Below are 12,446 nucleotides of genomic sequence, written 5' to 3'. Positions count from 1 at the left end.
ATTAATATGCTGACGTGGCAAAACGATGCATTTTAGTTTGGGACTCACGGACGTTAAAAAACCAAGTGGATTATTTTAATTTGTATGTATTATAATTTTTTCCTTATAAATTTTTTAAAAATTTTTTAAACAATTACTTTTTAAAAATTTTTTGTTTTTGTTTATTTTTTTGAACTTTTAAAATTTTTTTTAAGGTATTTTGTTTTGTTTTTTTTTTTTTTTACATTAATTTGGTATTGTAAGAGAGATGTTAACACAATTGGTTTCATAATTAAGTTAGCAGTAACAAATTCTTCCTCAAAAAAGCTAATTATTTACTTTCCAGGGACTCAAGGCCACATCAACGAATTTTGTGTTGAGGGGCATAAATGAAGTTATCAGCAAATACCAGGACATTAAAGTCAATTTCTATTTGAAGTTTTGGCGCCGGATGTACAGCAGATGATCCCCACCGGTTTCTGGACATCGCCGTAACCTACGGGGCAAGGCCTCCAAAGTGCAGCAGGACGAATAGAAAATCGCCAAGTCACGTAATATCTGGAGATAGGTTATAAATGAACCTCTCTCACTCTCTCCGCTCACTCTGTTTGCTGTTCTATCGCCGCGTTGATTTTCTAGGGTTTGTTTGCAAGACGCATTCTCCGCTCTGAATTTCACAATCGATCGCTCTCTCTGCTCTCAGCCTCTCGCAGACACAACTTTTCTTTTGCTTCCGCCATGTCGTCTTCAGAGACCACGACAACTACGAGGTACCTTTTCTGTGTTTGGGTCTTTTGGGTTTTCCTTGATTTTGTTTTATTGTTTGATTTTTCTCTGTTTGATCTTTGGATCTGGATTGTTTCTTGTTTGATCTCTGGGTTTTCCCTTGACTAACCACTGCGGTCGGTCGATTACTCTGTTCCCCAATATTAGCCATCACTGGTTTTTTGTTTTACACCGTTATCGCGGTCGACCTCTCCCCTTCTGTGTAGTATGCATGTCTGTGTAGTAATGGACTTGTTTGTAGTAATCTACGCCTCTACGGTGGTGAGGAAAGGGTTATTTTCAAATTTCTGTAATGGGTATATTAGGTTAGCGGCCAAAGCCCTTCGGATCTTGGGTTGGGCTGCCCACAGTAAGGCCCCTTCGATCGGATCTTGGGTTGGGCTGCCCACAGTAAGGCCAAAATAGGGCTCAGTCTATATATTTGGATTTTTGGTTTCGTTCTCTTCTCGTATTAGGAGTCAGTTTGCTTGATTGTTGCCTTTTGCTGATGAACAATATGTGCATAAGAATTTTCAAAGATGGCTACTTGTGATCTAAAAATCTCTTCTTTTTGGTTTTTTTTTTTAGAAAGAGGAAGTCACGAGCTGTTGAGACTCTTGCACAGTGGAAAGAGTGCAATGTTGACACCAAACGATCTGGTAAAATTCAAGCCATTGGGTCTAAGAAAGGATGCATGAAAGGCAAGGGAGGGCCTCAGAACGCACAATGCACTTATAGAGGAGTAAGACAAAGGACCTTGGGGAAATGGGTTGTAGAAATCCGAAAGCCAAACAGGGGGAAGAGGCTCTGGGTGGGTACTTTTTCAAACTCTGTGGAAGCTGCCTGTGCTTATGATGAAGCTGCAAGGATTCTGTACGGCTCTTTTGCTCGCCTCAACTTTCCAGCAGGGTTGGATTCAGCGACTGCATCAAACTACTCTGAAATACCCTTGAGGAATGAGGATGGAGAAAGCATTGCTACATCTTCTGCTGTTGAGGAGGATCTTCCAGAGCTTTTTTAAAGACATCGAGGATATTGGTCAATTGGGGTGTCTTGATGTCAACGATGATTTCTTTGAAAACATGGGATCATTTTTCGACGATGGTAAATTGGGGTGTCTTGAAGTCGACCAATGTGGGGCACCTTCCGGAGTTAGTTAATGGAGTATAAGAAGGATGAATGGATACTTTGATTCGTGATTATTATATTTCAGATTTGACTCATTTGAGGGTATGGCAATTTTGTTAGATATGCTGATTTGTATTCTTTTTAGTTGATTCTTTATAGCTTTATGTATATAAGTGATTCTTCATGCTGATTGGGGAATTTGAACTTCTTCTTTTTTCTCTGTAAAGTGATTCTTTATAGGTTTTAGATTGGGGATTTGGGGTATATAAATTTACACGTTGTAAATGAATGATATGGGTCGGGATAATAAACAAAGTTTTAGTTGTGTATTTTTCTTATTGCTTGTCTTGCATAATACAAACTATGTTCAACTCTCTTCTCTTCCTACATTGTTAATGTTTTGGGTTTGAAGTTTAATGATTTCTAAGAAGGAAAAAAAGGAAAAAAAATTTGTAGTATATATGTTTGTTCAATGAAATACATAGTTATATTAATGGTCCTCTATTTAATTGCTATCTCTTGGTTTAGAGTAATTTCCATCTAGTACATGCTTAAATATACTTCTGCTTCTCCTCTTCCTTGTTTAGATTCTTTAATGTGTGATCCCTTCACAACAAAAATCACAGATTTGCAGCACATAGCAACTGTGCTGCAAATAAGATGCACTTATTAAATGATAACATTGTAGCCCCAAGATACAACTTGGTGATCTTGCTGCACCATATGCAATTGGGTAATTTTGCAGAGCAATGCAGATCTGATTTTTGGAGGGATTACAATTGTCTGTGGAATATTGGGCACGTTAGCTGGTGGCTTTGTTCTTGATTTTATGAATAACACCATCTCCAATGCTTTTAAGGTGGGTTCTTTTTGAGTTTAGAGGAAAGGAACTAGGATTACCTTCCTTGATTCTTTTGGTAGACATTCATGCATTATTTTCTTCTTGTTGGGCTGTTGTGCATAGAAGAGCGAGATAATCAAATATTTATCTTTTTGAACTGCTAGATGTTGGTCTTTAATTTTATTCTTCATAAAATCACTTTGAGGTGAAAGTTAGCATCCGCCATGATTTCCTTTGATATGTTACCTAACTAGCTTCAGTTTTTCTAAGGGAGCCATATTTATATCATATACCAGTTATTCTCAGATACTTCTTGATATGTATCTAGGACTTAAAACTATCTAAAGAAAATATTTTTTCCAACTTTGGAAAGCATGTATTATACATTTTGGGTACTCTAGGCACATTGGATATTAGTATAAAATAAGAACATGATGGAAAAGAATAACCAGCGTATATACTCCAAGCATCACAACATCTAGAGACAGCCATTTAGAATATTAGATTGCCATACTTAAAAGCAGGTGCTAAAATGTGTCCAAGTATAGGAACAAACATCGGGAAAATAGGTATTTGATGAAGCCACAAGTCAGCATGCTGTTAGGGAGGGAGCTTATTAATGTTCTTCTCTATTAAATTAATTTGATGGGCTGTTAGATTCTTAAGTTTTTAATTCTATTACGTAGAGGGTAATATAAGCCCTACATGGCTACATGTTTATGAATCTCACATCCATTGGGTGTGTGCTTGGTTATGGGTATATATATACTTGTACCTCTCCACTCGATAGCTTAAGCTTTTAGTGAATGGCCGGGTCCAGATGCTGCTGCACCCCACTTTCTATATATATATATATATATATATATATATATATACTTGTGCATTTGGAATGTGCTGCCTTCTTCTTTTGTTCAATTTTTTCTTTCTTTCTTTCCTGCATAACATATTGTAACAAATTGCAACATGCATAGATTCTTAATGAATTTACTTGAAGCTTTACTTACATGTAGATACTTAACATACTTGATTGCACAGAGAAGTGAATGTGTCAAGTCTTACTGGAAAAGGTGATGGCATGTGTGCTTATAGGCTAGTTTTGTGGATTTTGGGATGAGCAAACGATAAAGCTGACGCGTATTATAGAAAGATTCGGAACAGTTCTGAATTATTACTTGTGTGTGTTTGTTTTTGGGATAATCTAATGAGAGGAAATTTGGTACTTTCTGCATTGGAGAACCTACTCCTAGTAAGGAAAATTAATTTCTAAGAATCTTAAAAGATATGCTTCATTTGTACTTAAAAGATATCAGATTGTTGATAGTAAAAGTGCAAGTGTATTTTGTTCATCTGGAGGCATGTGTGCAGTGTTCTCTCTCCCCCCTTCCTCCTCCTTGTTGCAGGTTCACAGCTAAAGAACAGCCTCTTGAACCCTTTTTCCTACCCTCTTTTGCAACCCCAATTCAAAAATCTTAAGACCGACCACATAAACACACATAGACAGTTTTCTAATCTGATCTTCATTACAAGTTCATGGGCTTGAAGTTTGTGGCATGTGTGTTATGATCTAAGCAAAAGAGAGAAAATGTGACGCAATTTTTTACTCAACTGTTCACATTGCTTTATATATTTTACTCTTAAAACTTATTTGGATGTATTTCATCAAAAATTTCTCAACTAGAATATATGACAAGCATGACATCTAACGGGGATATCATATTTCATCTATCTATTGTTTATTAATCATCCAAGTATTGCAATTATATTCGATGACTATGTTTTGAGAAGAAAATTGAATGATCAATTACTTCGATCGGAAAAATAAGAAAATTTATGGCTTATGTGGCAAGTGTGACACGTGGGAGTGGACGTTGATGTGTTAGTGTTGTCACTGCGTATGTGGCAATTTGATTCTTAATGGACATTTAAATTTGGCCAAAAAACCTACAGAAGAATGCATTTCAAATTCACGATAAACTTATGCAATGAAAGCTTAAAAAAAAAAAGCTCAATGAGAAATTTAAAAGAGAAATGCTTCAGTGCAATATAATTCCCATATTTTATGACGGATGCACAATCACATAAAAAGGAAGATTGAAATTTGAAATTTGAAATTTGAATTTCAATCCTCTCTCCCTCACTAAATATTGGCAAAATGTAGGCATTATATTATACTGAATCATATCTCAATTTACAAAGGCGTGTTGGCTCATGAATTTATCTTATATGGGGCACTAGTCATTTTATTATTGGTGGTGCTGCGGTAGATTAACTATTCCCATCAAAATTTCAAACAAAAGTTCGTCACAAAAATTTATTTATCAATTTTGCTCGTCACAAAAATTTTATATACCCTAAAGACTAATAGTGGGTTCGTTTAATAAAAAAATTTAGATAGCGTTTTCAGCATGGTAGTTTAAAAAGTGTTCTAATGCAACATAAATGTGAAAATAATTTTGTGTTTGAACTTATTTGGTAATATTTTTATTTTTTGACATATTATCATACTATTCATACCAACACATTTTTTCTTATTAATAAAAGAAACTTTCTTTTCTTGTCATTCTCCGATACGACTTTTTTATTGAAAAAAATAAAATAATAAAATAGCTATTAAAAGAAGAGCAGAAATGACAAATAGCACTTGACATAAAAAATAATAAAATAATAAAAATAAAAATGATTAAAAAATAATTATAAATAAATAAAAACGAGTGCTCGTGGTCGTGGAAGCGTAGAAAATATAAGCACCATGTTCTTCGACATCATCGGCTATTTGCGTTGAAATATTTCTCTCCTGCTCTCATTTTGCACCAAAAAATCATATGATATTTGTTGATGGGGTCCCGATTTCTACTGACCCATATTCTCAGGTACTCTCTCTCCCTCCACTCTTTCCTTCCTTATTATCACTCTTTTCTAGCATTTTTTTTGCGAACGCCCATCTGCTTCATTCGCAGAATGCTAACCCCAGTTTAATATTTTCTTTTGTCTCTTCGTTTATCAGTTTGGCTGCCAAGAAAATATCTGAAAATGAAAATAAATTATACCACTACTATATGATCTCTCTCCCTTGGGTACAAGAAAATTTAGAATTTTAACCAACTTAAATGCTTGTCTACATTATGCGTTTATAGAGTTGCTAGCTTATCTGAAAAAGAAAATAAATTATACAACTACTGTATGTGTGTTTCACCATTTTGGATGTGTAATGAGCAACTATGAAATTCTAAATAATCACTTTTTCTCATAGAGAAATATTTCCTGAAGGACTGTACATCCTGCGTATCATATGACATTCTTGCAGAATTTCTTTGTTATATTATGTGAATAGGTAATGGACAAAAATTCTTGTGCTTATGAACAGGGAAGTAATGCCCTGGTTGCTTTGATGGAACACTCCACTCTGGTATCTGTCTCAAATTCTCTCAAGGCCATCCCTGAGAGGAAATTCTCAGTCAATGAAGAGTCTAGCCAGGAGAGATCAAAAAAGAGTAAATGGGTTTATGTGTTCCAAAGAGAATATGCAACTGTAGATCCTGCACTAGTCGATGTATGTTTGTTTCTTAATTTCCTTGGGAAATTACTTGTGATTTTCTGACATGAATGACAGTACATTGTAAGCCTTTACATGCTTATCTGCCTAATTATTCTATGGAGTCATTCAAATTGTGAAGTCTTTCTCTCCTCTCCCAAATTTGGATCAAGATATTCCTTTAGCAACATGAATTTCTTGACCCTGCTTAAGAGAATTGGTTGTGTGTATAATATCTTGGTCATCCATATGCATGAAAGAAAAAAAACTTGTATTAGCATGCACAAGGAGTTACCTCAATTTTGGGGATCATAGACCTTAATACTGAATCTGAACCATCTGTTCATTTCAGCCATTTAATCTGGGTATCTTTTCAGTGAAAGCTTATTGTTGTATGCCGTCTACTTAAGTAAGCAAGACTATCATAATGCTTTATGTAGTCTCTGGCTACTCTTGTACCTATCCGAGTTTTGTGGACAGGCGACCACATTCATGCAAGTTCAAGATTTGAAGAATTAATGGCTGTTTTTTACTTTTTTGAATTTGAATGTTCTGTAGTTATTCCTAGTCCTCTGATAATCTTCTGCACACAAGGCTAATGATCCTATTTTGGAAGTGCAAGTAACAAATTTTTCAGATGTTTATTGTACATTCTGTAATGTTGCAATAAACCTTATTTTAATTTTTCTTTTTCTTTCTCTCAAAACCCCACCTTCTTTGTGTGAACCACCTGAAAGATATATATATATATATATATATATATATATATAATCTTCTTAAAGCCAATAGAAACTTTCCTTTGACTAAATTTTTACAAGGCTCCAGTTTTAAGTTTTAGATACTCAATTGGAGGTTTTATGAATAGAATTTTTATTTAATAACCTTAAATGTTGTCATATGATGAATTGTCACTAGACAGAGCACTTCAGTGCCAGTTAGCATTCTCATTCTCATCTCCGCATCTCTAGCTGTTCTTTCCTAATTCTTTTCAGTTAACATTAATGTTTTTTTCCCTATTCACATGAAAAGTTTGTTGGCACTGATGAAGCAACAACCTGTGTGGGCCTTGTTATACGCAACAAGCAAAATGGAATGTAAGAATTGATGATATCAGGGATAGAGAATTTGTAGGAGATTTTATGAATTAGGATCAAATTTTATTGTGCTTCGTGTTGTTTTTCTGATTCCTTTTTTTTTTTTTTTTGCATGCAGGACCTCGGTTGCTCATATGGATTCTCCAAATATTGTAGATATGGGCCTCTCTCAGATGTTATCGCTTGTTGTTGGTCAGAACTTGGATGCCTACTTGGAGGTATTCTTCCTTATTTCCCTAAAGTTTTGTTTCTCAATGATGATTTCTTCTATTCACCTTGATCACTTCTTCATGGATTGAAATTCTTGCATAATACCTCATGCAGGTGCATCTCGTCGGTGGTTTTGAAGATGTTTCTCCTAATGTCTGACTGGGATCCTCTACTTTGTTATTGATTTTCCAGAGATGTAGTTATGCACTCAGAGTCAGAATAACTGAAGTTGACTCTGTTGAATTTTCTATGCAGTATGCTAATTCTAGGACTAGATCAAAAAGTGGTGCGAAGTTGGAGGGTTATTCCTATCCTTTGTGTGCCAAAATTGTTGAAAGTATGTGCATTAGACAGGAGAAGTTTCACATCTGGACTTTCTTCGTTCTTGGGCATAACACCAGAAGGGATTCTAAAGGGAATGCATACCCCATTTTCAATGGGTTAGCGGTCAGATTAAACTTTATGGTTCTTATATCTTATTGTCTTTGTTGAGTTCATTTAAATTGACTGAAGTTTTATTTGAAGGGAATGGAGCATTTTCTTTTCGATCTGGGAATATTAATTTTTTCTTAGCAAAATATTGGTTGTCTTCCTTGTGATCAATGTGGTCTAGGGAAAAATTATGAACCTGCACATGTAACTATGCATCCCTAGCTTCAATCTTGTACCCAAGTTCTTAGGAGTGAGCTTGTAAATCTGAAAACTTGAGAATTGTGACAGAAAAGGCAGCTATTTAGATATTCAATGCATGCATACTCGCATACCACTCTTTGCACTGCTGTAAACTTTATAATCTAAACCTGTAGCTCTAGTGGATTTGCCATGTAAAGTTTCAGCTAGACAAAAATCCAACTGCAGACAAATGAACCTAAATATGAATTCGGATTTTAGTAATTATGACTAGAAGTAAATATTTACAAATGACACAGATGCTGTTATATGGAGGTTCTTTTGAAAATCAAGTAGTTTACTATATCGACAACATTATACAAGACAGATTTTGTTATTGACTACTTTTTGCCTTGGTGGGGACATATAATCACTAAACTAGTTACATGTCCGAGATGGACTCTAGCATGGACTTAATGGCGTGATGAGGAATATAATTATCAAACCTGTTACATGTGTGGTTTTATGGTTTATGACAAGATGTTCGGCCTTTATAGGTTAACATATACATGTGGCTGAACCTTTAGCAAGATCCTAAAATATATATTCTAAAATTTTTCTCCCTTTTTTCAGGTAGAAACTTCCACCGGATCAGTTATCCCTTCCTGTTTTGATAGAACTTCAAGATGTCCGGATGAAATTGTCAGGAGAATTCGAGTAACTGCATCCTATGAGGACCCCAGCTGGAATGGCAAGTTACTGGAGACATATGATACTCAAACTGATCAATTCAGAATTGCTCCCTGCCACTGGTAAATTGTTACATTTATTTTAAAGCTTATATTATCTCCTCTCTCAAAGAATTATGAAGGCTTCATTTCTTTCCAATAGTCAGTTCCCTATTTGTTTATGTAGTTCCTTGTTCTTTTCTCCATATTTGTTGATGCCACGTGCTCTTCTTTCTACTGATATAGGACCTTTCTCCAAAACCATATGGCTTTGTCAAGACAAAATTTTCGCGATTCAGAAATCCTCCTTAGATGTTCTACTTCACCTTTTGCTGAGGGCCCAGATTTTGTGAACAATTTAAGAAGGTACTCCAATTAAATTAACGCTTTGATTTAAGAGTTCTTATGACCTTATGGTTTGTTAATCACAATTCCTTGGGCGGTTTGTGTTTGAGCATTGGACATAATGTCTTTGCTGCCACTTGTTGATTGCTGGTGTGGCCACAGTTTTTAAAAGTACAAAATCTGCAATTTGGATGCAAAGATACTCTTTGATATGATAACCATTCACAGGGATTATCTGAGAAAAGGATAGCAAGCAGATGAAGAAGTATTGGGTTTAGAGTCTTGAATTATTATAGGAAAGCATTTCATTTTCATGAAATCCACAAAGTTTGAACTCCTTTTCTTTGGCTTGTTGATTGGCATATTTATACCGACTTCATGACCACCTCTACAGGTTGCTTCAATTATATGCTTTACCCATTGGGTGATATCGTTACATTTATTGTGTTCTATTTTACCTCTTCAGGAAGGATGAATTTTTGATTAAACACCCAGATTGGAGAGAAACCTTTCCGATGAATCAGCCACGAGTCTTTGAGAGGACCGGCGACGGAGGCTGGAAGAAGTGCTGATTATAGTTACAATGTTCTTCCGAAAATAATGGTATTGCCGGAAATCCGTAATCTTGTGGTTCATACACCATTGGGAATTGATTTTTCCTGTCGGGGTTGACATCATGGCTATCTGCACACTTATTTTCGTCATTTGTATGTAAACTGTTCAGTTTTTTTACAGGGTCATCACATTTGCAATTCTTGTGCCAAGTATAATAAGCACAATTGCCTTGCTCTGCAATTGGTTATGTAACAAACTGTTGTCCAAACTACATGGCATGTATTAAGGTGTCTTTTAGATATTCAGCATTTGAATCAGCTTAATGGTGTCAAGCTGAATTTGAATCAGCTTAACTCTATGTTTTAAAAGATTATATGATTGGGTGATTGCATTAGGTAGCATCCAATGCCAGTCATTTCAGATTTTATTGCTCTCTTGAATTCTAGGCTGTAGTCCTTTGGAGGGTACTACTTACGCATCCCCTGTACCGTGTCCATTGTTTAGTTAATAAAAGTACTATTACTTACATATATAAAAAAAATGGTAATTGCTCAATTTGAACCATGGACCTGGGAAGTTAAGTTCAAAATTGCCTCAACATTACGTTGACACTAGCATTTAAATCAGTGTACAACAGATATTACCTCTTCTAATCAACACGAAACACTAATTTAGATAAATAGACTTCGTTCTAGGAGTGCTTCAAGCTGTGGAAGCAGAGTCCAAACTCAAATGCTCCTTAGTTATCAAAAGCCAGCCACAGAATGCATTGGTACAGCTCATAATTGAGAATTCACATGGGAAATGGCCTACTAGGCTCTGCTATTCAATGGATGGAAATCCAAAAAACACCCCTAGGGACTTGAAGCCATGTGCAAACCATGAAGACAAGGTGATATGGACAGATAGTGCAGATTGGAAATACTCTATCTGATCTGCGTGGGAAGAATTAAGATCCAGGAAGAAGAGGGTGGAATGGCCTCACCTGACACCTAGTGTGATACAGCAAAGCCATCCCTCGGTTCTCCTTTTATCATTTGGCTGATATACATGACAAATTGAGTACGCAAGCAAGCTACTTGCTTATACTGGAAACTATTGTTGTGCGCTGTGCAGCCTGTGCAGCAAGGCAGAGGAGAATATTGACCATTTTTTTTTTTTTCTAATCAAATGCGGGAAAAGGTTACAAGGGAGGATGAGAATATTGACCATTTATTCTTCAACTATACTTTCCCAGACAGATTATGATCAGCTCTAATGTGCTAAACAAAACATAATCTTCCTTGAGATTTTAGGAGTTGGCAGCACACAACAAGGTGGATGAAGTTACTCTCATCTGCAGATCGAGTTATGAATTCAGCAGCAGTTTACTACTTATGGAAAGAAGAAATGACAGAATGTTCAGAAATGAGCACGAGGATGTGAGGCTATTTTGCAAGCCATAACCAACACCATTAGAAGGAGGCTATGTAGCACGCAGAAATGCAGAAAACCGATCAAAACAGTGGTCATAGAGACCAAGGCAGCAATATCATTCTACATTCGAGCCCTAACTATGTGTTTTTGAGAATATTAATTTGTTTTCTGGTCTTATAATGATTTCACTAGCATAATATTGTACTAGAGTTTGTAGTAGTTTTCCCTTGTCTGGTTAATGTTACTTGTAACTGCTGCTTTATGCAGCTAGGTCAGGCTTAATACATTTCCTTAACACTGGTGTTTTCTGGGGTATAGTTGTTTTCCCTATTTAATACATTTCCTTACACGTATAAGAAAGGTACAGGTGTATTTGTGACTATGATTTAGGTGTCTGAACTGTCTTAATGACCACCAACAATTTTAGTTTCGCCAAATGATGCCCAAGAGGTGTCAACTAGCTCTTCATTCATTACCTTCAAGTGCCCCAACCTTCTTAAAAAAATAATAAGGTATACAGAGATAACTCAAGTCAGGAGGAGAGGGGCCTCAAATTGGTGTCTAAGGTAACACAAGACACAAGTTGATCAGACAAAATTAGCCTTTAATGGTATTCTCTTTTCTCCTCTTTTTGGTTTATAGCATGCCTGACACTGCAAAATCCACATAAAGTATATATTGTAGGAAATGCCCAAGTAATTGTCTGGCATGTAAGTTGTAACCACAAGCAAGTTCTATTGACTTTCAATACAACTCCTTAAAGAAAAAAAAAAGGAAAAAAAGGGTAAGCTTGTATCCAAACCCACCCATAACTACAGAGTTTCTTAACCAAGGACATCATGCTCAGCTAAACCCTTCGATCTAGCAGAACACACGTTGTTTTCACTCAAGACAAATACTAGACTAGTACTAAAAGACGTAGAACAGAAAATGTGGATCTATGTCAACTGCTGGAATCATAAGATCTAAATTTATGAATGTCCTTATGGTAAGCTGACCATAATGTTAATAGAACCAGGGCTTCAATGCAAAGGACAGCCAAAAACTATATGAGAGCCATTATATCAGCTGCCTTCGGTATGTGGTAGCTAGGAAGCACTTACATAACTGTTATGTAATACATAGTTGCATCCATTTTATATCATCTACCTGCTAGTTAAAACTGATGTACATCATGGGACAACACCAGTTGGTTAAATCTACAATTCCTCTGGTGGGTGTGTCTATTTCAGTTCTAGCTTCTA

At 35.8% G+C, this 12,446-nt stretch overlaps 2 protein-coding genes across 2 annotated transcripts; both read left to right on the top strand.

Annotated features, from left to right (window-relative positions):
• The first annotated feature begins 717 nt into the window (after positions 1 to 717).
• On the top strand, positions 718 to 1,765 carry LOC132177928 (dehydration-responsive element-binding protein 2A-like). Its single transcript, XM_059590404.1, has 2 exons — positions 718 to 749; positions 1,333 to 1,765. Exons 1-2 carry the CDS (start codon positions 718 to 720, stop codon positions 1,763 to 1,765), a joined length of 465 nt encoding a protein of 154 aa, XP_059446387.1.
• A 3,713-nt stretch (positions 1,766 to 5,478) lies between these two features.
• Positions 5,479 to 10,211, top strand: LOC132179740 (protein N-terminal asparagine amidohydrolase-like). Its single transcript, XM_059592506.1, has 9 exons — positions 5,479 to 5,583; positions 6,078 to 6,263; positions 7,275 to 7,339; positions 7,458 to 7,557; positions 7,664 to 7,702; positions 7,805 to 7,996; positions 8,792 to 8,970; positions 9,133 to 9,252; positions 9,698 to 10,211. The coding sequence occupies exons 1-9, from the start codon at positions 5,536 to 5,538 to the stop codon at positions 9,801 to 9,803; spliced, it is 1,035 nt and encodes a 344-aa protein (XP_059448489.1). The 5' UTR covers positions 5,479 to 5,535; the 3' UTR covers positions 9,804 to 10,211.
• Positions 10,212 to 12,446: the final 2,235 nt, after the last annotated feature.

Source organism: Corylus avellana, chromosome ca4 (assembly GCF_901000735.1).
Source record: "Corylus avellana chromosome ca4, CavTom2PMs-1.0".
Lineage (NCBI taxonomy): Eukaryota > Viridiplantae > Streptophyta > Magnoliopsida > Fagales > Betulaceae > Corylus > Corylus avellana.
This window is presented reverse-complemented; position numbering and strand designations above follow the sequence as displayed.

What these genes read in the sequence shown, in the direction of transcription:
- LOC132179740 (XM_059592506.1), top strand. Translation starts at nt 5,536, where the DNA reads ATGATATTTGTTGATGGGGTCCCGATTTCTACTGACCCATATTCTCAG. An exon ending in CGCAACAAGCAAAATGGAAT is followed by an intron (nt 7,340 to 7,457) that starts GTAAGAATTGAT and finishes TTTTGCATGCAG; the next exon opens with GACCTCGGTTGCTCATATGG. An exon ending in ACTTGGATGCCTACTTGGAG is followed by an intron (nt 7,558 to 7,663) that starts GTATTCTTCCTT and finishes TACCTCATGCAG; the next exon opens with GTGCATCTCGTCGGTGGTTT.
- LOC132177928 (XM_059590404.1), top strand. Translation starts at nt 718, where the DNA reads ATGTCGTCTTCAGAGACCACGACAACTACGAG. An exon ending in GAGACCACGACAACTACGAG is followed by an intron (nt 750 to 1,332) that starts GTACCTTTTCTG and finishes TTTTTTTTTTAG; the next exon opens with AAAGAGGAAGTCACGAGCTG.